Source organism: Meles meles, chromosome 9, assembly GCF_922984935.1.
Source record: "Meles meles chromosome 9, mMelMel3.1 paternal haplotype, whole genome shotgun sequence".
Classification (NCBI taxonomy): domain Eukaryota; kingdom Metazoa; phylum Chordata; class Mammalia; order Carnivora; family Mustelidae; genus Meles; species Meles meles.
In genome coordinates this window covers 54576444-54601380 of record NC_060074.1, presented here as the reverse complement: position 1 = coordinate 54601380, position 24937 = coordinate 54576444, and the positions used below count along the sequence as shown (strand labels likewise).

Genomic DNA, 24937 nt, shown 5'->3' with positions numbered 1-24937 from the left:
ATAAACACATCTAATAAAACTGCTGAGACAGGATATGTACCCATATTCCCTTCACCCCAAACTCCACACTAATAATAATCACAGGCAAAAATCAAATTATCTTATTAACTATATCACATGGAAGAGCACTGGTGCTCCATACTACAATTTCTTTCTTTACATGTCATGTTTCCGTTTTTAAAGAGCTTTTCAACATGCCTTTCCCAAGGCTGACGAATTGGGTGCCTGAGACAGAACTACAGGTTAGCAACTGTCTTTTCCGTCATGAATTCACAATAAATTCAAGTCTCCTAAACTGAAGTCCATATCTCACTGGAAGAAATGTTTTTAAGAGTTACAGGAAAAAAGAGTTGTTTTAATAGATGAACTCATTTTAATAAGTCTTTTCTACCCTTCCCTGACACAAATGTGATTTCAGACCATAGGATACATATTTTTTATTTCATTAAAAGACATTTACTTTAGGATATTAGAAAGAAATAAGCAAAAAGAGCAAATTCATGAAGTCATGGGAAGTTAAGTTTTCTTTTTAAAGAAATTTCTTCTTAAAGAAATTTTACGCGTAAAATACCAGCTATGTTTAATTTTAAAATTGTGCGAGTGCCTAGATTAAGAAACTATGAAGGTGCTTCACAAAGGCTGGAAAATCCGGCAACACGCCAGAAACGTGACTTTACTAGTCTAGAGCGCACACCGCGTGTCTGACTGGGGGAGAGGGTGGGGGACAGGAAACCTCCGTCTGGAAAACATCCACCCACGTGGGGACTCACCTCTGGTGACGGCATCCAGTGCGCAGCCGCACCCTGTTGCTCCTCCTCCAATGACAAGGATGTCGAATTCAGACATGTTTTGCAAGGTCAGTAGCTGAGCTTCTCTGGAAGGAGGCTCCCTGTTAACAGGTTCTGTGACGCACTCGGCTGCTTCGACATAGGCCAAGCTCACCTGGTGTTAAGAGTCCAAAGTCAGCTTTTAGTTTTTCATGGGAATGCCAGTGCAATACACCTGACAGTACGCCCGAAGAAGAGATGTGTAATGGAGACAAACAAAACCAAAGCTAGACCGTAGTCCACAGACCACAGAGAGCCACCGGACTAACTGCCCTGTAGAAAAGAAAAGGCCTTACAATCCGGGGTGGGGTGGGGGGGTGGATGGGAGGGGGAAGCGGTATTTCTCTTCTGTTGTGTTTTAATAAGCCATAACCATTTAGGCAGGGAACACCTGGTTTCAGATTCAGTATCTCAACTGCTTGTTTTGGTTTCATAAACAGCCAGGTTCAACTATTTCCCACACTGTACAGCAATTCCCAAATACCTAGTCAAAGACAATTTATAGGAGAACAGAAGGAAATGTTTTACCCCATAACAGTAATTCATTCAGATAACATTTAAAAGTGTTGAAAGGAGGAGGAAAAAAGCACTTTATGCCTTTCTGCAATTTCTTAAAAGTGTATGTTCTTCGTTCTTTAATACTTCTGGCAAAAATAGATTCTAGAGCTTGGAGGTCTATGAGTTTAGGTCAGTATAATCAAAAAAGAATCTGTTTAATGAAAGTTACTGTCGTATTTAAATGATCAACTATGGCCAATGCAAATATTTTTTTTAAAGGATTTTAGTCAGAAGCTTCCCCCTTAAATATTTTAATATAAAATTCTAGATTTTATATATTTAGTATATACTATTTCAATATTTGAAGGCTTTAACTATAAAATAAAGCCAGCTAAGCCCCCCCCCAAAGGATAATGGCCTTCCCTGTTTCTAGTTTTTCTTTCATTAGAATGTAAGTTATTGTCCTTAATAAAAAACGATCTTTAAAAAAAAAAAAAAGTAGTTGTCAGAAAGCAGAATCAAAAGCCCAGAAAAACAGATGAGTAAAATGCTATACTTGATTTAATCACTGTAGTGAACAGCGCTGGCTAGAGCTGCTCTAACAGTTAGTTATCCACAGGTTTGTAAGTTCTGTTTTCCTTCCTCTAAATCCCAGCATCAGTGTGATGCTGGCAGTGTTTTTCCCATTCTGCTGTGGGAGCTACAGAGGAAGCTCTTTAACCACAAGGCCAGAGACTGCTCAGGAAAAGATGATCTTAACTCCAAACAAGATATTGTTCTGGTAAGTGATTTTTTTATCCATTTAAATAAAATAAACCAAGTTTTTCCTTAAAATTGAATTGAATTATTGTCAGGCCTATTGGATTTCTATAAAAATAAATCTAGAAGCCACAAAGGACACTAAAAAAACAAAACAAAGCAAAACAAAAAAACACCCAGATCAGAGGTTCCTGGCTTTGGTCTCAGCGCTCTTCTTTACCAGTATGTGACTTCTGACACATTATCTCCCTGGGCGTTGGTTTCTTCCTTTGCAGAATGGGATAAACCCCTGTGATGTCTCTAGCTCTACATCTCCACGTTGTGCTCAGTCTGATGGACGAATGAGATGAGTGTAGATGGTAAACTGTAAAGCACCACCACAGAGTTGTTGCTGTTACTTATTAAATAATTTAATCATCTAATGGCCGGTAAAAGGGAACTTTTAAATCCCACTTTACCAAGTCTTATAAAAACAAAAGATTATAATCAGGTGCCATAATTTTTCAGGCTGGTGATCCCGACACATACTACAAAAATCTTATTCACCTTTACACAACTCCTCCCATTATCTACTAATAACCATTTCCCATTTCCCTTTTCTCCATGTTCACATTTACATACATACATACATACATTTACGGTAACTAAATAAATCTAACTGCTAGGTTTGGGGGGAACATGACTTTTTTTTTTTTGTCACGGTCTTTGCCTTCTATCGTCAAAGAAAGAGGAGGAGGAAAAGAATAATAATTATATATATATATATTCATATATATAAAAGTATGTAGAAAGAACAAAATGCCAGAGTAAAGCAAAGAAGTACCAGGCTATGACCGTTCTGGTCAAGGAGGGAGGGTCTTTCATTTGAGGATTCAGCTGGGCCATGACAGATGGGTAGTACTTGGACATAAGACTGACAAGTGACTAAACTGCCAGAGCATTTTCACACATCCAAAAAAAAAAAAAAAAAAAAATCTGACATTTTCTGCTTGGTAAGTTTTATAGAAATACTCAAGAAATAAATTTAAGGACTGTATCATGATTATATAAGTCATTAGAACTTGGTAACACTAAAAGGCCCCTGTTCTACTCTGCTAACGGGTTGTAACTATGAATATTAAACTCAACTGAATTTGTTCCTCAGCAAGATGCTGGGTCTGATGGGCACCCTTATGCCTTATGGGCTTCTCATTCCATGCACTGCACTGTTTCTCTGCCTTTGTTCCTTCTCTCATCCTTCCGCCCCCACACGACACTCTATCCCATCTCACCTTAAGAATAAAAAATGCCTTTTACATATGTTTTTACCATCCTAAAAGTTCTGGAAAGTCCTGTATACCCTTGCTTTTTCTATTGCCTCACCTCCTACTCACTCAACCAACTCCTCAATTCATTTTAATCTGCATTTTCACATACACACCACCACCCTCACCACCACCACCACCAAAACTGACTCATGTCCACTTTGCTGTGAAATCCAGTCAGCACATTTTATCCCTCAAGTTAGCTGTCACCTCAGCTCACAACTTTCTGTTCACTCACCTTGGCATCTGAGAGACAACTGAGCTGGGCTCTCTCTCTCTCCAGCCTCTCTTAAGCACTCTCTCCTAGTTTCCTCCAGAGGTCCCTCTCTACTCCTCAACATTAAGCACTTAGGTCCTCTTGGGCCTTTCTAGAGAATTTCTTCCACCTCATCATGGTCATATAACTTTATACCACACTGACTTCCAACTTTGTTCCCCTATTCCAGAATCCAGACATCAAACTACCCATTTGGCACTTCCATTTGGATGTCCCACATATATCTCAAAATTGAAAATTTTTCCCTGTCAGTGTTTATCAGGGAAGGAACCATTTTGAATTGAGCAGCTTGGGCTACTCTCTTAAGTTCCATATTGGATCAACCACTGAGTACTATCCGTTCCACATCCTAAAAAAGTCTCAGGCCCAGTCACTTCATTTTCACTGTCCTTTTTCAAGTTATGATCTGTTCCCTTTTCCCTCTACTAATATGATATCTTCCCACAGGTCTTTACACATTCACCATGCCTACCTCCAAGTCAGTCTGCATACCGCAGTTGGGGGTCATTATTTTAAAACCCAAATCACGCCATTTCCATGTGTAAAAGCCTTCAAGGGCTTCCAATTTAAGTTAGGTTATAGGTAAGCATCTTTATTCTAGTTTCTAAGATTCTTCACAGTCTTTTAGAGTAGGTTGAACTTAACCAGAAAAAAAAAAAAAAATGGACAACACCAAGTGATACAACACAATTTGAAGAAGATACAACACAATTGGAACTCTCTTATATTGCTGGTAGAAATACAAGATGATACAGCCATTTTGGAAAACTTGAGTTTCTTATAAAAGTAAACCACACTTATCATCCAACCTAGCAATCCTCTCCTAGGTAATTACTCAAGAGAAATCAAAAGCTGTGCTCACACACAAAAAATGTTTACAGTGGCTTTATTTATCACTGGCAAATGACTAAACAAACTGTGGTGTCTTTATGCAATGGAACAATAATTGGCAATGAAAAGAACAAACCACTGAGAGACCTGACAACATTACTGGATCTCAAATGGACTCTGCTAAGTTAGGGGTCAGCGAATTATGGGTTACCACCCAAATCTGGCTGCCATCTGTTTTAAAAAGCCAGATTTTAGTAGGAACCACACCCAATCATTCGTGGATAGCACATGACTGTAATAGCAAAGCAGAGAAGTTGCAACAGAGATGGTACGGCTGGGGCGCCTGGGTGGCTCAGTGGGTTAAAGCCTCTGCCTTCTGCTCAGGTCATGATCCCAGGGTCCTGAGATAAAGCCCTGCATAGGAGTCTCTGCTCAGTGGGGAGCCTGCGTCCTGCCCCTTCTCTCTGCCTGCCTCTCTGCCTACTTGTGATCTCTGTCTGTCAAATAAATAAATAAAATCTTTAAAAAAGAGAGAGAGAGAGAGATGGTACGGCCTGCAAATCTAAAACATTGACTACATGGGCCTTTATGGAAGACAGACTCAGAAGTCTATTTATGACATGATTCCATTTACATGACATTCTGTAAAAGCAAACGTATAGGGTCAGGAAAGAGATTGGACTGTCAGAGTCTGAGGACAGTGGGAGGGCAACACTGACCACAAAGAACAGGAGAGAAATTTTGAGGAGGATAGAAATGTCCTGTATCTTCACGGTGGTGCTGGTTATATGACTGTATGTGGCTTGCCAAAACTGATAGAACTGTATATATAAAGGATGAATTATATCACATAATGTAAATTATACCCCAAATTCTACCTCAATAAACTTGACTTTAAAAAAAGTAAGCAGACATGTGTAGAGAGCCAACAGGCACACAAAAAGAAGCTCAACATTGCTAACCATCTGGGAAATGCGAATCAAAACCACAATGAGATATGATGTGATACTTCTCAATATAGCTAGTATCGGGACACCTGGGTGACTCAGTTAGTTAAGTGGCTGCTTTCAGCTCAGGTCATGATCCTAGGGTCCTGGGACTGAGTCCCACATGAGGCTCCTTGCTCGGCAGGGAGTCTGCTTTTCCCTTGGCCTGTTCTGCCTGCTACTCCCCCTGCTTGTGCTTTCTCTCTCTGACAAATAAATTTTAAAAATAAAAAAAAAAAGAAAAAGAATGGCTAGTATCAAAAAATATAAGGGGCACCTCTGTAACTCAGTTGGTTAAGCATTTGACTATTGATTTCAGATCAGGTCTTGATCTCAGTGTTGTGAGTTCAAGCCTCACACTGGGTTCCATAGCTGGCATGGAGCCTTCTTTAAAAAATAAATAAATAAAGCTGCTGGAGTGCTGGAGTGGCTTCAGCAGTTAAGTGTCTGGCTTTTGATTTCGGCTCCTGTCCTGATCTCAGGTTTGTGAGACCAAGCCCTGCATCGGGCTCCACACTGAGCATGGAGCCTGCTTAAGATTCTCTATCTCCCTCTCCCTTTGAGCCACGCCCTCTACAACAAATAAATAATAAATAAATACATAAATAAATAACAATTTTTTTTAAAGCACAAGAACAGCTGTTGGCAAGGATGTGGAGAAAAGGGAACCATCATACACAGCTGGTGGGAGTGTACATTGGAAAGAGAGTAAGGAGGTTCCTCAAATAATTAAAAAGTAGAAATACCATATGATCCAGCATTTCCACTTCTGGGTATTCATCTGAAGAAAATGAAAACTAGTTGAATGGATAACAAAGATGTAGGATGTGTAAGTGTTTGTGTGTGTGTGTGAGATACTCCATTTTATATATATATATATATTTACAAATAAAATATATATATTACTTAGCTGTATATTGTACCTATATCTACTCAACCATAGAAAAGGATGAAATCTTGCCATTTGTGACAAAATAGATGGACCTTGAGGATACCAAGCTAAGTGAAATAAAGACAAATACTGTATCAATCTAAAAAAACAAAACAAACAAACAAACAAACAGAAAAAAACTCCAAGATACAAAAATGACCTGATGGTTGCCAGAGGGGAGGAGTGTAGGAGAGATGGGCAAAAAGAGACGAAGGGGTTAAGAGGTATGATCTTCCAGTTATAAAATAAAGGAGACACAGGGATGCGACGTACAGCACAGGGAAAACAGTCAATAATATTCTAACAACTTTGTATGGTGATGGATGGTAATTAGACTTACTGTGTAAGTCTTTTGTAGTGTATATAAATACTGAATCACTTTTTGTAGTGTATGTAAATACTGAATCACTGTCGAACACCTGAAACTAATACAATACTATATACATCAACTATTCTTCCATTTAAAAAAAAAAGCCAATATGAATCTAGTATTCATATGTCGGCCACTGTTATAAACCTTTTACTTTTTCCTATTCATTTAATCCTCATAATAACCCCATAAGTTCAGTACTATTGTGATCTCCATTTTACTGAAGAAGTAACTGAGACAAATGAAAGCCAAGTAATTGGCCGGTGATTAATGCAGCTTGGATACGGAAGAGCTGGAAACCGTACCTCCACAGCCTGCGCACAGACTACGTGTTATACAACTACACCACACAGACAATATATAATGGGAGAAAAAAATAAAGAGACAGACTTATCAGTTAGAATAGGATGAGCTATCACCAGTTACCACACTCTGAAAGTTTCTGGGTTTTTTACCATGGTTTTGTTGTGAATGCTTTCCTGAAGAGTTGTTCCAAAAAAATTTTTTTTAAAGATGCAGCACTATTGAGGGTAATTTATTTAATTTCTGACACCACATTTAAAACAACATTTTATTTCTGTTTATATTTTCCCCCATAAAAGCTGGGAAGTGTTGCAACTGAGAAGCTAAGCACCAAGTTTATTTTAGAGGCAGTAAACACAGCCTAAGGCCGTACTTATAATTATGACAAGAGAGAGACTCATATGGCTTCATATGGCTTTGAGTCTCAAAAACACATCTGTACTCTACCTTCCCTAGAATATGTTGGCTGATGGCAAATAAAGAAGAGAAAAGCAGCCAGAATAAAACAGTGGTGGTAAGTAGCAACGTGCTTTAAGAACAGAGGTGTTTGTGCTCCAAATCTTCTCAGACCAGCTCTCCTCCAGGCAGTTTGATTAAGCAGGAATCTGGGAGATAAGCCCCATTAAAAGACTGACCCAGGGATTCTGGGAGAAACCTTGGAACGGCAACATATCCTAAATCATGTGAGAGACCAAAAACTCACATGTCTATTCCTGACAAGACACCTGACCCACAACCACTTACTCATCCAATCAATATGTATTAGAGGTCCTTGGCAGGTCTATAGATTGGAGGACAAAACAAAAAAATAAACAGTCAATCATAATATTGCTTAACAGGCAGATTTAAGATAGAGAAGAGGCTATAAAGGCCACAGGACATACACTTCATCCAGACCTGAGAAGATTTCCTGGAAATTATACGTACGTCAAGTCAAGAAGGACTACAAGGCATTAGATGGGTAACAGTGACAGGAAAGGAAGTGGGAACAGCATGTGCTAAAACCAGAAGTCATCCTAATGTATTTGTGCAGCACACTACTTTCTTAAAAACATGTGTTGCATATCCAATACTTAAAAGTTGCTATATTTCATATAACAGTGATTTCTGAAATAAATCTGCTGCAACAGCACAGATCCCTTGGGCAGGGATTATGTGGTCTTGTTAGTGCAGGGCTCGCACTACTGTTTCACGCTTTTGTGTCACCTACTCTAGCCCCTACAGGCAGAGACATTTGCTGACCCTGGGCTAGAAACAGGAAAAGCCCAATACTATGATTCCACCACTGAAGCCAGAAGAAATGAGAGTCCAAGAACTCCAACCACAGCTCCCAAACAAAAAAATTCTTATCCTGGTAGAATTAGGAGAATATTTAATATTACCTTATGTTTTTATTTCTGATATTTAATTATGATGGTCTATGGAGAAATAGGAATTTTTTTTAACTTGTAAGCAAATGTTCGTCTATGTTTTAAAAAGACAAGATTCCTCCAGAACTCTGATAGCAAACGTGTGGTTTTTGTCAAGAGACTGTTACCTGTGAACACCTACAGATAACTGAGAGCCAAGTTCATAATCTTTGAGGGTTTATATCCCAGGGAACAGAACAGGATTCAGAATGAGATCAGTTTTACTATGTGCACCATTAGACTTGCAAATTAAACAAACAAAAAAAAAAATCCTAGACATTTGCAACTTCAGGTGAGACCGAAAAAAAGATCTAATAATTAGTGTCTATTTCTGAAAGAAGTGCATATTTAAAGACCACAGGCAATTAACAACCAGGTTGTCCTGTAATCATGTACAGTAATAATTGGAGTATAAAGTAGGGTTTCATGCAAATCACTTCATACTGCAACTATCACTCTCACTCTCTCCCATAGCATGTGATTCAATCACATATTGCTAATGGAACTGTTATATTTTAGGGAAATTGCTTTGCGTTTTGTTGTCACTGAAAAAGACCAACAATATTTGTATTTTCCTAGAAAGAAGACGCAACCTGCATCTCCTTGCAGTGAATCCTAAAATGTTTTAATGGCCTTCACCTCCTGAACCACTCTGTGATTCTAAACAATGATGTTTTTTCTTGTACTTACATGACAGCAAGCAACATTTCTCACTGTGAACATCCTCAGGGAGGGACTCACGATTACTCTTTAGGAACAGTTGCTAATGGGTAGACTGTCATCTCCACTGGAGACCAGAGAAGAGAAAACAAGTCCTTCCTTCTGGGGGTACTGAGATCAGAGCTCCAGTTCACCTTGAGTGTGCCGTCCAGGCTTTATGTGGCTGCGATTCATTTGAGAAATCACAGAGAAGCTCTCTTAATAGCAATCATGATATATCCAAACTGTTAAATTGTGAACCTTTTTTTTATAGCTGAAGAAGAGGGAAAATTCTTTCACTCTGTCTGAATCTACTTCAGATAAGCTCACTTCATAACTGACCACATGATCTGAGGTTTGGGAGATACATTTTATTGGTTTTCAAATAAATACTTCAGAAACGATAATAGTTGGAAGTGTCTCAACTTGATACTGCTCTTCAATCCCAACAGCCTGCCGAGAACTAGAGGATCTGGAAAGGAAGGCTGAGCTCACCGAGGTCAGAGAAGGAAGGGGCGGCACCGGGGCTGGCTGGGCTGCTACTGGTCCCCACACTCTAATGAGCTAGCTCCTATAGGTCTCACCATTACCACAGAACACAGGCACCCTTTGACCACTGAGGAAAGTGAGTTCAATTATTCCTTCTGCAAGTAACTGAGAGAATCATAATTTGATTTCAGATTTGACTCCACATCTCCTGACCTCAGCTGTGCTAGGCTGTCTTTGCCTATAAATGTAGGTTCCCTGGGCCCCTCCATCTGTCAGTTTCTCTGGCACCACCAGGGAGCTGTTGGTGATTGTCAGTGAACTCAGAAGTTCTTGGGACTGTGGGCAGCCTGTGGCCAGCCACCCTGGGCCATCAAGTTCCATGAAATACCACTTTTCCTTAAAAACTTCCCGAGACATACATTTGGAAGGGGACATAGGAGGTTCATCCTTCTCCCATCCCTTGAAGGTAAATAAAATGCTGACGCAATGATCCCAACGATCATTTCCAAGCTTGACAATCCAGATGGCCCTCAGCTATATTTTAATTTGATGTTCAAAATCGTTCTGGGTCAAATTTATGATGCGGACTTTCCATTTCTCTGCGAATTATTTCTTCAAATATATACTTTTTTTTAATAACATTTCTATTTGTACTCACAAGCATATAATTAGATCTCAGAAGACCTTTGTTGAGAAACCACAAATTAGAAAATAAAGGAAGTGAGTAAAATTAACGTTGCCTAATTTAATGTAAAGCATCTATTTTCTTCTTAATTTGCCCAAACTCTACCTACAGGAAGCCTTCCGAACATAAACATAATTTGACTATGAAGTTGGAAGACGGGGAGAAGGGAAGGGAGCTGAAGGACTCTCCCCAAAGCATTTATAGAAAGTTTGCTCAGTCCCACAATATCCCTAAAAAGTTTCTTAAAGAGCCCTCAAGATGAATAAATAGTTGAAAATGAAATGCAAAGTCAAATCAGAATGAATGTCAATGTTGCTCAGTTAGCAACAGCCTAGAAGCTCACCAGCTGTCAACGCTAATCATAGCTCAGTCGTTGACTCACTGTGTGACCTCTAGAAGTACAGTTAACCTCGCTGATTTTGTATGCCAGCCATAAAATAGCATCACAAACTCCTCGAAGGCCTGATGTGAGTTATAACTCAAAGATATTGCCATGGCCCCACTTTGGGAGCTAAGTGTTAAATAAAAACCAAAATTATAAGGAAGATGATAGGATGCTCTTCAAAGAACATTTCCAGCTCTGTCTGCATAATTTTAGTGCTTTGATGAAGCATGGCTCTGAAGAAACGGTTAACCATATAGAGTAGTTAAGAATAGTTCAAACTGGCCTTATGGAAAATATAGTGTATTCCGAATCCTCATCAAGCTTTAGATATCAGACACAGCCCCAACATATTTAGTTGTGCTTCTAGGAGAAAAAGAGTTCTTCCAGGAATCTATGCATGGGGTTCTACATAAGAGAAGCGAGTGAATGCTACAGTCTTTGGCAAAAACTCCAACAATAAAACTCTCATGAAAAGGAACGCAACTCGGGGCACCTGGGTGGCTCAGTGGGTTAAGCCTCTGCCTTCAGCTCAGGTCATGATCTCAGGGTCCTGGGATCAAGCCCCACATCAGGCTCTCTGCTCAGCGGGGAGCCTGCTTCCTCCTCTCTCTCTGCCTGCCTCTCTGCTTACTCGTGATCTCTCTCTGTCAAATAAATAAATCTTTAAAAAAAAAAAAAAAAGGAATGCAACTCATTTGTCAACTGGATCAGAAACTAAAGTCAGAAGGCAGATGTAATGGCTAGATGCTTAAAACTTTTCCTCTTCCTCCAGGGCATTTCCCACCCTCCCTGAGAGTTGGCAGGAAATGATCCGGTGGGTCAAAAAGCCCTATAATATGGCAGAACCACTGGAATAAAGAGAGCTAGATCCCTGAGTCATTGCAAGAAGCAAGCCCCACCCTCCCCATCCTCACCGAACTGTATTGTGAGCAAGACATAAACCTTCATGGTGATAACCCAGTAAGCTTTCGGGGTTGTTTATTACACCCATTAGCATGCTCTAATTAATACCCAACTATAGCATTAATACCCAACTATAGCATTACAACCTAAGATTCACAACTCCTCTACCGTGCATACAGTCCATACACAGTTCAGAATCTTCCTCTGGTGGATAAGGACCCATCATTTACAGAAAAGTAAATCCACACATATAAAGAAGCTCCAAAGGACAGATCAACAAACACAAGCCCCACTAAACCACTTTATATCTGATGTAACGTTGAAGTTAATAGCTCTTCAAGCAGGCAGGTGGGACCAAGGAGTCTGTTCCTTAAGCACTGGTCCCTTCTGTCCTCCTTGATATGCGTTCTTTGTATGGTATTAGCATGATGGTACCCCACCTAAACATCATCAACGAAAACAAAGACTGTTTAAGAACCGCTGCTATTCCAGAACTTTGTAATTTTTTTTTTTTTAAGAAAAAGGCTGTTTATGAACCTATGAAAAAATGCTTCTGGAGATGGAAGATTATTTACTTAGAACAAACAAGTCTGGTAGCTGGAATTGACTCAGAGTTAAAAGGAATCTGGGAAACATAAAGCAGACATGTCATGTCACAATTTGAGCTACATCAGTGCTCAGGAAGACTTACATTGATTTCAACCCCACAAACACTCTTTAGTTTATGAACCAGAAGAATATATATATACATATATATATAAATATATATAATATATATATTTATAACTGAGATTAAATTCTTAAAGATATTAAGCATGTTCAAAAATTAAGTAATTATATCCAATCAAAGATACTACTGAAAAGTCATGTGGGAGTGGAATTTTGAGAACGTAAATCTTCTTAATTGACATCATGTCCTAAGTGCTATGCAAGTTCTATTCGTGTATTTATGTATTCTAAGGGCCTTCCCCCACCCCCCCCCCCAGCAGTTTTAAGTTTACAGCAAAATTGAGAAGAAGATCCATGGGTTTTCCATATCCCCCTGCCCCCACACATACATGTCCTTTATCAACATCATTCACCAGAATGGCACATTTTTTACCAAGAATGAACCTACACTGACACATTATAATGTCAATAATTTACTTAAGAGTTCACTCCTGCTGTTGTACATTTTATAGGGCTAGACAAATGCATAATAACACAGACCCATTATTATAATGTCATACAGAGGAGTTTCATTGTCCTAAACATCCTCCATGTTCTGCCCATTCATGCCCCACACGCCCCAGGTAACTGATCATTTTTACTGTCTCCAGCAGTTTTGGAGAACCCACAGTGGAGTTCTTGCACTACCATTTTTTTCTTTCTGTGCCTCTTCATGGCATGATAGCTTGTTTCTTTCTAGCAGTGAATAATAGTCCATTGTCTAGATGTACAACAGTTTATTTATCCATTCACCTACTGAAGGACATCTTGGTTGCTTCCAAGTTTTAGCAATTATACATAAAGCTATTATAAACATCCCTGTGCAGATCTTTGTGCAAACATGGTTTTCAAGTCTTTTGGGTAAGCACCAATGAGAGTGATTGCTGGATCAAATGGTAAGAATATGTTTAGTTTTATAAAAAAAACTGTCCCACTGTGTTCCAAAGTAGCTGTACCATTTTGTGTTCTCACCAGGAATTAAGGAGGGTAGCTGTTGCTCCACATCCTTCACCAGCATTTGCTTATGATTTTTATTTCTCTTCAATAGATACTCACCTGAACTTCATGTTTCTCTATCCTCTACCAGTTTCTCTGTCCAGCAGTTAATATAAGCCACACTGTGCCAACCAAAAGCTCCACCATGTAAAGAAGTCTGGTGCTACTGCGTTCTTATTATGTCTAACAGGGCTAGGTCTATTTCAAATGTTCACGCCCTATATCAGAGGAAGGGAAGGTCCTAGATACTAAAGACCTGCTTTGTGTCAGGTACTGTGATCACTGGCTTGTATGTATTGACTTGGTGCTTGGCAGCGGGAAAAAGCCTGGGAGTCAGTGACATTAACCTTACCTTATGAAGGAAGTGGAGTTCTAAAAACATGCATGACCTGAGCACATTTACAGGCTCATCGAATCTCCTCCACACCGTGTAACAGACACATTCAGGAAGCTAAATATCTGCCCATTCGGGGATCCGTTGGAATAAGTCCCAAAATAGATCTTACTTTCACTAGAGATGACCATTCTATTTTTTACTTCTTCTCCAATCTTATCTTTTGTATTTTGAGTCATTAGTATTATCAGTCAAAAAGCTCTGCTTTCTTAGAATCTCTTACAAATAATGCATTGAGAAGAGACTGAAATTACAAGTTAAAACAATGTTCTCAAAATTCTTATGGATTTTAATTATTCATGCATCACTTTGCCTCTCATTAGCATATGTGTTTTTCTTCCTGAGTTTTGATGATACTAGTAACAAAGGTAATACAGTTTTGCCTGTAATTCAACTCACCTAACACATCACCACTATCATTTTCTCACGTTCCCTTAATTCACACACAGAGTGAACACTAAAATTTTGTAGGCCACTCAAAGTGTATAACTTGCTGTCTCTTACAAAGTCAGAGGCTATTTTACAAAGCATGAACATTCTGTCAGTAGTCACTACTACTACCTCACTGACTCTGGAAAGTAATAAGCCTAACTGCTTTCCACTTCAAGCTAAAATGATACAAGAGAATTCCAGAGGGGAAAAAAAGCAAGTCTTTTTAAATATTGTTTGTTTTCTAGAATGTTTCATCATAGCGTCCAACAAATAGCATTCTACTATATAAAATTAATTTACCACGAATACTGTATTCACATAACTTTTTAGAAACACATCAACCATATAAATCGAGTCTGCCAAAACTCAGAAAGACCCAAGGTAGATAAAAAGAAAAAACAACAGGAACTTCAAGTAAGTTATGACTTGCAACAGAAAAGAGTTTACGTTAATAACTGGCTTTCTTCTCCTGCTCCTTGGCTCATCGTCCGATCCAGAAGCAAGGCAAAGAGAGAACATAAGATTTCTGTATACCTATTGTCTGGCCATTGTCCTACAACCTCAGTTGAAGGACATAGCAGTGCAGCTGACCTCAAAGTCTTAACAAGGTAACCCTGAATGCCAGGATCACCTATGACAAGAGCAACTTTCCTGCTCCTGAGACCCACACTGTACCTTCTTATCACCTGGGGATCTAATACTAGCTCAGACTTTGAAAGCTCACTAAGTTCCAGAACCTCTTCGAGGCTTTATTGTTCTTCAGCATTCCTCGGAGGGAAGCACCACTGTTCTCTCTATTTTACAGACAGAGGAAAATGACGTCCAGAGAACTTAAGAAAATTGTCCGTAGTCTCTTAGCTCTTCAGTAGACCTAAGCGTTGGAGGCACGCTATCTTTGCCAAGAGGGTGCTCTCATCCTTTATGTTCTATCACTCAGGAATGGAAGGATATTTGATCAGTGAGAATCTCTGAACTCCCTGATTCTAATACAATCACTCCTCAAACTGAAAAGAGACCTTGATTGCCATACCCTGAAGCTCATTCCCTACCTTGGTCTGGTGCAGAAAAAAAAAGAAGAAAACTTTCACATCCGGGCTTTGAGAAAGCTCTCAGTGGTTTTCTGTCCTCACCTCCAGTTGGCTCACAAAGCCCACTACACCTTCAGAGTGGGTAATGGAAGGAACAAACCCAGCATGTGTTACGTGGGAGGGCGCACCCTCAGACCTAAATAGATCTTTGTTACATCAACCACACCACTGGGGTTAAAAAGAAGCCCACACTATCACACCAGTGTTTCCAGTTAGACCTAGAAGGTATGAAATAAACGTTGAGTTAAAAAAAAAAATTTTTTCAAAAAATGCCTTTGGTCTATAATGAAAGACAAAAGCCTGGGGCAAACCTCAGTCCAATCTCTGCACGCCCACCCTGCTTTTGTCCCCATTCTCCCCAGCCACCCACATTCTTCCCACCCCCCTGAGGACCCCTCACGCAGGCCTGGCTTTAACACTCCCCACTTTCGCTCCTCACAAAGGTTCGCTGACTCTGAAAATACCCAAGACCCTCTCTCCTAACTTAAACTCCCCTCTCCATCCATTCTGTTGTCTCATCAACTCAAAATTAGAAAAGGAGACTCTCGCATGAAGTGACACGTCTCTTTCACTAGATAATAGGGAATCACTAAAAGAGCATCCTGTCCCGAGAGGAAGACCGGATACCCTCCAAGTTCCTTCCAAGTAAAATTATTATTAAACTGCCTTCTACTAAATAGTGAATGACTAATAACTTGCTCTCAAAAATCTGCACACCACTACAGAGATGTTTGCTCACCACATTCCTGGTGGGATTTAAGACAGTGGTATATACCCACTGTGATGACAGGAGCCGTTACTCAGCCTCCTGGCCCTTGTCATATAGCTGATCCAGGGAGAGGAACATCAAGAAGACTCTGGGGACACTTATATCACCTACTTGTGGGTGAGGCAATAAAAGGAGGGAAATGAAATGAATAGGAAGCCTCTCCAAGACCACTCAAAAAAAACCCTACATGAGCAACTGAGGAGAGCCTGGAAAGTGGATACTCTCTGTGGCCACAAACCTCCTTTCCTGCAGGAGGACACAGTAAAAAAAAAGTCAGCCAATATTCATCTCTTCATCAGCTTCCTCGCTGTAATAGAAAAATTCAGGTTTCTCCAGCTCCAAAAGAAAATAATAATAATCATAATAATAATAATAATAATAATATCTCCTTAGTCCATCCCTTCTAACTCTGATTTATTTATCTTAAAAGAAAAATATCTCTATGCGCCCCTTGGGTCAACAATGGACACTACTGATCACTGAAAAACAAATACAAATTTTAATAATATGCTTGTATGAGGGAAAGCCACACCAAACAATCATTGCTATTACCTCTAACACCTGACCTGTCTCCAGAAATGCTAGGGTCTCCGCAGTTGTCTCTATCTCCTCACCTACAATAGCTTTTATTCAAGCAGCTGGGTAAAAGGTAAGTGAACAGTATCTTACTTGATTTCATTGTTTTCTATTTAATTAAAAAAAATGGATACAGAATAGCATTCCTTCGTTATCCCCCTTGCAAATATAAGCTAATTTAACTGTAGAATTGATTTAAAAGTTTTCAAGTGAGCTGACTTGGCACCTAAATGCTGACAGGTAGCACTACCTTTTCTGTCAAATGTGCTTTAACTGTGAACCAACTTCTAGAATCAACCAGTTTGTATTTAGAATACAATCCCTGCCTGTACTTTAGGAAGGAAGCTTTGTGCTCAGAATATCAAAGGAGCACAAGCGAGGAGCCAGGGGAGACAGAGCAGCAGGGGCAGGAATGCCAGCAAAATGTGCCTGAACTTGAACTCGACAGATGGCTTTCTAATACGTCAGCATCTTGGACTTTCGACACCAATTTCTTCTTAAAGGAGGACAGTTTATCAGTTAGAATCATCTTAGAAAACCGGAAGAAAAAAGTATAAAGACACAAGCCAATACATTAAGCATGGCTCTGCAGAAAAATGGAGCATGCCTAGTCACATTTAAAGACGCAGCTTCTACAAAACGTAGCCAAATAATCAGTATCAGGGGCAGATTTTTCCTGACCATTGAAAAGTCTCCCAGAATGGCTCTGATTGGCAGATATTTTCTGAGAGGGGACAGCTGAGGCCTCTGGTCATTTTATGTCAATGGCCCAAAAGAGTTGTCTCCTCTCCCCCCTCATCTCTCTTCTCTCTTTGTTGCTAATCCCTAAAGCTACATCCCAACCTGCTATGCAAAATACGCTCAAGGCCCTGGCTTTAGGGGACAGGAATCACCACAAAAGAATGCACACGTTTGGATGAATGCCTTATGCAACTCATTGATTGAATATGCCTATGGTGATTTTTCTCAAAAGAACTTGTCAGATTAAAATTATAAATGACTTGAAACTGCTGGTATCCATTTCATTTGGCCATTAGGGTAGTCAGGATATCCAATTTAGGAAGGAGAAAATGGCAAAATGACCCAGAAATCAGTTGATTCTTGCTTTGTCTTGATTTGACTGACGAAAATTCACCCTTAATGTGATTGATTAGAGACAGTATCAACTGTTTATTGTGTGAGATTAAAGAAAACTGAAACAAATAAAACATATGAAACAGTATAACCCGAACACAATGTTAACTTATAAACTCTGAAGTAGAACATGATCGCTGTGGTTAACAGACACAAACCAAGTACAAATTTAGCAACAACTCATCACATTAGATATTGTGACCTTTGGCACGGGCAGTTGCCAGTTGTCATTGGGGATAGCCCTGCCTGGTAAAGATGGCAGAAGTAACCTAATCCATTGAAGTCCACATCTTAAACCAAACTGCACTTCTGAAATAACCTCACAGCAGGAGCGGCACCTTTTCACACTGACTTTTAAGCAACCAAGGCAATATTTTTAAAGGGATAGTGCACCCAGCATGACCTGTGAGTGAGGATGAGCTTCAGAGCAAGTCAGTCCATTAGGACCTGCAAGATATCCACCCGGGGAAACTGTAAGGACGATGTGCTCAAGGTAAGAATGAAAAAGACTAACCCAGCCTATTCAATTCCTTCTGTCTTTAGGAGGAAGCACTAAAAACAAGCCTGTTTTTTGTTTTGTTTTAACTGTAAGCCATCAAACTGAATCTTCCCGGTAAGAGTTTTTAAAGTAGTATTTCTCACTCAGAACCTGGGACTCCAAGCAATGTGACCGGCTCTCCTCTCAGAGCACAAAGGAAAAAACAGGCACAGGACCAGCCATGGTATAAAGGCTGTCACAGCAATGAACAAAATGAGTCCAGCTGCAAACAGCTTCCCCAATTCCTTTACCTCCGTCTTTGAGTCAGGAATATACCACTGGGCTGATAGCGAAAAATACCCTAGAGACACGAGGAAAGGAGCACAGGAGACTAGTAATCCTAACCACTGAGGCGGCCTCCAGGATTTCAAGCTGAAAAAGAACAAAACCAGTCACCAAAATAATTTCCTGGCATCCATTTGGCATAGTTGTAGTGCAAAGGGGAAAAAAAAAAGGAAAATAAGCTGAGCACTTTAAATTATTTGGAAACTTCATACCAATCTCATTTCATAGCCTTCTCCCATTAAAGATGTGATCAAATATAAAGTAACGCTACATGAGTAAGAAAACCTTTCAGAAATAAAACCGAGAGTCAACGTTGGGCCTTTTGTCTAGGTCCTTTTCCATTTCCTGTCTCAGAGGCCTGCCTGCCTTCTAATAAGACAAACTTTTGGCAGGAACACAGAAGGTATCCAGACATTTGGATGAATTGGACAAGGAAGGTCTAGATAAACAAAACCTGACCTTCTAAAATGAGGCCCTTTCTTAAAATCAGAGAGCCAAAATAGAAGCTAAGTAATGTAATACTTTCCGATAAAGAAATTCACTTTTTCTTTTTTTTAAAGATTTATTTATTTGACAGACAGAAATCACAAGTAGGCGGAGAGGCAGGCAGAGAGAGAGGAGGAAGCAGGCTCCCTGCTGAGCAGAGAGCCCGATGCGGGGCTCGATCCCAGGACCCTGAGAGCATGACCTGAGCTGAAGGCAGAGGCTTTAACCTGCTGAGCCACCCAGGTGCCCCAAGAAATTCACTTTTTAAAAAATTATATACACACAGTAGTCAAGGATCATTAAGGTAGTATTCTAAATTAATGTCTATCAGATCAAGACAGTAATTTCTAAAAATCATTAACACACACTCATGCCCCAAATGCAGTTCTTTAACAGATATGTTTCATAGTATAACCAATACATGCATAATACTTACTTGCTTCCTTCTGTAATGAGCAAATTGAGAGAGGCCTAGGACACTTGCTAGAGCACCGCCTCCAACAAGAATAGTCCCTTTCACTGCCTTTTGAAATGCCATTTCTTAGCCTACAAAAAAAAAACAAAAAGGAAACAGAAAGAAGTGAATTGGGATTTTGATCAGATAACAATCCCCATGGTAGAGAGGGACCCTGCAAGATTCTGAACCGATGTTAAGCTAGAAAACAAAACATAAAATAATGACGTTATCATGGGCCAAAAACAACACATAAAAACATGGAGATGAGGGAACTGGCCACATAAAAGTCACCTTCCGACAGGAATTAAAGAAAGAAAAGCAAGGTAGGAGGCAACTGAAGATACTTACACAGGATAAAGTCAAGAATGCCATGAAAAGAAACCGTATTGTGTGACTCACAAAACTGCACTCTCTACTTGGAAATGTGTTCAACTGCTAATCCCCTCCACAAGGAGAACAGTGGAAGGCTATCACTAATGGAGACAGTGAGTCTCACGTTCACTTCAGGTTCTTTGGTGCAGGTTTAATTCAGATGGTGGCACAACTCCCTACCTGGGCTCCCCCCACCAATGATGCTCTCACTAGAGCCAAGAGCCAACTCTTGGGCATTCCTGTCCCTAAGCATCTACACTTGACAGACTAATAAAAGTCAAAGGAAACCATGCCTTGATCCTTTCACAAAAAGACAGAAGATAATTCTTAGTGACTGCTATAATTCCTGTAATTAAGGGAACTTACTTTAAAAAAAAAAAAGTTTTTTTGGTTTTTTTTTTTCTTCTAGCTGGGGTTGCATGGCACTGCAATTTCAAGGGGGAAGTCTCCATATCAAGCACTAGTTTTGTTTGTTTGTTTCAGGGAGAGCGAGGTGGGGGGACCTGGGTGGTTCAATCTATTAAGAGTCTCCCTTCGCCTCATAATCCCAGGGTTCTGGGATCCAGGCCCATGTGGGGCTCCCTGCTCAGTGGGGAGTCTGCTTCTCCATCTCCTTCTTCCCCTCCTCCTTACCCCACAACCCCCTTTCCTGCTCACTTGGGAGAAATCGCTCCCTCTCTCCAAATAAATAAATAAAATCTTTTTAAAAAGGGGGAGGGAGGAAGGGAGGAGCAGAAGGAGAGGGAGAGAGAAAATCCCAACCAGGTTCCATGTCCAGCGAAGAGTACAACCCGGAGGTCATTACTGGAGGGGAAATCAAGAGTCAGATGCTTAACTTGACTGAGACAGCCAGGTGCCCCTTGCTATATATTTCTAAAATAAAGTCTTACATTGTGTTAGCTCTTGACTTTCTTTTCACCTTGAAACATATGTGTGTGTGTGTGTGTGTGTGTGTGTCTGTGTGTCTGTGCGTGCATACTTCCACTATTAGAATCACTACATTTTTAAAAGTTTTTTGAATGCTCCAATATCCTTTAACTTTTTTGAAGATAACACAAAAAAAGTACATAAAAGTAAAGATTCCACCAAAAGAATTCTTGCCAGCTTTTATTTAGCTAAATAAAAAAGATAATACCATGTGATCACCTAAAAAAAAAAAAGAAGAAGAAGAAGAAGACGAAGAAGCCAGTTCTAATGCAGAGTTGCTATTGTTCAGTATCAGTTCGACCTGCCTAGGGCTTTGAATCATCATAGCCGCTGGCACACCCAGATCTTACATGGAAGCCAGTACTCTATTGTCCTGAATGGGTGGAGGTCAGACCTGTTGGGACAACATACCTTTACTCTACAAGTATCTCATGACTGAGGAAAACATTTAATATGAAGTCAGTTTTAACCTGGGATAAGAAAGAGCATATAATATCTCAATGTAAATTATGGTACAGTTGAAATGTTTGGGTCCATATAGGATGAATAGAATCTATTAGCATAACTACTCTAAATCAAACAATTTCAGTGCAGTTGATAACTGTGACTCTATAGAAAATTCATTTTGGAATACTATAAATTATATACTAAAATAAAAGTTTACATTTCTGAAAATTTTATTTTTCCTCTGACTTCACTCCTTCTAACAAACTAATAAATTCTAAGACTCGTCTTTTTTTATTAAGAGCCTCACCAGAAAAAATATTTCACACACATATGTTTCTCTACTGCTTGAGGACCTTCATCAAACGTACCCTCTTTCCCAAATTATGCAAAACAATTGGTATATATGATGGCTACTGGCCTCCATTCATCATTTGGTGAACCCTAAGCAAACTCTTACGTCCCAGGTTGCTCTGATACTGAAAACCTCAACTAAGCCAACTTGGAAGGCAGTCATCTGTCATAGTCCACCATTGCCATTCCTAATGCTTTTGTACATGTTCACATGGAGGTCTATCACACAACAATGGAAACCCTAACAGTCCAGAGATAACATGCTATCTCCAGGCTAACGGGGTTCCCCTGACAATGAGGGACAGAGAATAGAGACCTAGTTTTATTTACCTAAACAATGCATGTGCCTGCCCCATATAGACAGCAGCCTGGTGGTCCCCTGGCTGTGAGTTTTGTAGCTGATTGACTTTAACTCAGTATCATTGCTTTTGAATTGTTGGTAATGTCATTGATGACCTCACAAAGAATACCACACATCAACAAAGCCAGCTGAGGGATGTTACGTAACACAGTCAAGGAAAATGTCTCAGCAGACGTGTTCACTCAGCCACTTCAGTCTGGAGATAGTTTTTCCAATTGTGCAGGTCCCTGCATTCCCCGCTCAACTGATCATAGTGCTTCAATTTGATTTCTGAAACCAAAACTCACTAATGGAGATATTTTCATGGGTTTTCTCAATGAGCCACTAATGCTAATGAAAAACTGCATTAATGTATTATTTTGCAGACTTAGTGATCATATTGACTATAATCAATACAGTTTCTTTTCCCCAGTAATTTCATAAAATAACCTATGCTTAGGGGATCATTATTTCTATGGAGATCAAATCCATCTGTAAGATCACCTACTAGTTGCGATGAATAAATCACTCTTACAGGTAATTCAAAAACAAAAGCACAAAATTAATTTCACCTGACTCTCCTAAGATCATCATAATCATCGTCCTCGTCGTCATCATCATCAATGTTATAATGATAACAGTTGACATTTATTGAGTATTTGCTAGGTAATAGGGACTGTGCTTTGAATTCTACATACATCAGCTCATATCATCCTCGCAACACCCTAATTTCATAAAAGAGGCAGTTGTGGTTCAGAGGGAGTAAGGGATTTGCCCAGCGTCACTGACTAGTATGAGACAAAACCACAGCTTAGTCTATACTCTTAACCACTGATTGGTTCTGCCCTGCCTTTTTGCTCTCAAAATAGCAATCTCTCCCCAAGGGCCACACCATGTTTTGCTATTATTCCTAAAAGAAGCCCTATTCTCAAACACTCACCCAGTGTGTACAGTCCTTGGCATTAGGGTTTCCCTAAGGCAATGAAGAGGCCTCTGACCAAATATCTATGGTAATATAAGAACTTGTTTTACTGCTGAACCAAAGAAATGTAAAACTTACACCCACTTACATTCCATCATAAGGAGAAAAGTTTTCGCAATGATTACAGAGAGGAAAGATTGTTTCCATCTAAGCAGAGGTGCAACAGGAAAATTAGCAAAGAAAGAGAACAAAAAAATGGATAAATCTTAACCTTTTGCAACTAGAAGTGTGAGAAACGAGAGGTAGAAAAATCACCCAGAAATAAAATTAGCTTTGTTACTTTTTTAAAGATTTTATTTATTTATTTATTTATTTATTTATGAGAGTGTGTGAGGAGGGAGAGGGGCAGGGGGAGAGGGACAGAATCCCAAACAGACTCCCCACTGAGTGCAGATCCCAATGAGGGGCTCAATCTCAGGCCCCAAGATGATGACTGTGCCAAAACCAAGAGTCAGATGCTTAACTAACTGAGCTACCCAGGCGCCCCCAAATTAGCTTAGTTATCATAGCCTGATGTCCATATTTAATAGCCTCTGAATGCAGCTGTATATTGGCTCCCGCATTTGCAGGACTTGCTCCTGCATTTGCACAGACAGTGCCAGTCCTCCAATTCTAGAAAGGGGAACACCGGCTCAACTAAAAAAAAATCTGAACAAAAAGGTACTCAACTAAATACATCCATGAGTTTATTGATTGCCCCGAGGTGCTTATAATCAATTTGGAGAATTAAATATCAAAATCTGTCTTTTAACTCTGTATTCTAACTAGTTGTGCTATACTGAGTGTTATTAATACTTTGATAGACAAAAGACCCTGAATAGCAATCCTGAGAAAGAAGAACAAAGCTAGAAGCATCATAGTTCCCCATTTCAAACTGTATTTCAAAGCTTTATTAGTCAAGAGTATGGTATTAGCACTAAAAACTTATTGGCACTAAAAACAGACCTATAGATCAATAGAGAGCCCAGAGATAAACCCAAGCATATATAGTCAATTCATTTTTAAGAAAGGAGCCAAGAATATACAATGAGGAAAGGGTCTCTTCATAAATGGTGTTGGGAAAACTGGATAGCCACATGCAAAGAAAAGAAAAGAGAAAAGAAAAGAGAAGGAAAGAGAACAGAAGAGAGGAAAGGAAAGGGAAAGAAAGGAGAGGAGAGGAGAGGAAAAAAAAGGAAAAAGAGAAGAGGGAGGGAGGAAGGGAAGAAAGAACGAGGACCATTATCTTATACCATATTCCAAAATAAACTCAAAATGGATTAACGATTTAAATATAAGACCTGAAGCCATAACACTGCTGGAAGAAAACAGGGTAAGTTCCGTGACATTGGCTTAGTGATGATTTTTTGGATTTGACACCAAAAATGCAGGCAACAAAAGCAAAAATGAGCAAGTGGGACTACACCAAACTAAAAAGCTTCTGCACAGCAAAGGAAACCATCAGCAAAATGAAAAGGCAACCAAGAGAATAGGAGAAAATACCTCAAATCACATATCTGGTAAGGTTCAATATCCAAAACACATAAAGAAGTCACGCAACTCACTTGCAAAACAAACAATTCAGTTGAAAAAAAAAAATGGGCAGAGGGAATGAACGGACATTTTTCTAAAGAAGACATACAAATGCCCAAGAGGCACGTCAAATGATGTTCACCATCACTCATCACCAGGGAAATGCAAATGGAAACCACAATTAGATATCAATGTTCATGCACATACAGGCACACACACACAGAGGCTGGGAGGGAGAGGGGGAGCAAGAGAACCAGGGCTGATGAGGTGAGAAAAGGAACCCATGTGCACTCAGGGGGGCATGTAAATTGGGGTAGCCACTATAGAATACAGTTTGGCTGTTCCTCAAAAAAATTAAACAGAAAAAAAAAAATAAACAAAGAACTACCAGACGCTTGGGTGGCTCAGTTGGTTAAGCATCTGCCTTCGGCTTAGCTCATGACCAAGTCCCACACCGGGCTCCTTGCTCAGCAGGGAGCCTGCTTCT

The 24937-nt window shown here is 39.7% G+C and overlaps 1 protein-coding gene across 2 annotated transcripts in view; it reads right to left on the bottom strand.

The window, feature by feature from the left end:
- GPD2 (glycerol-3-phosphate dehydrogenase 2) overlaps positions 1-24937 on the bottom strand; it is a 142883-nt gene that overhangs the window by 84989 nt on the left and 32957 nt on the right. For both annotated transcript variants that reach the window (XM_046019365.1, XM_046019364.1), the window contains exons 2-3: positions 19499-19608; positions 771-942 (exon numbers count right to left, since the gene is read on the bottom strand). In XM_046019365.1, the coding sequence (XP_045875321.1) occupies positions 771-942; positions 19499-19600 (274 nt within the window). In that variant the 5' untranslated portion in view covers positions 19601-19608. The remainder of the gene's footprint in view (positions 1-770; positions 943-19498; positions 19609-24937) is intronic.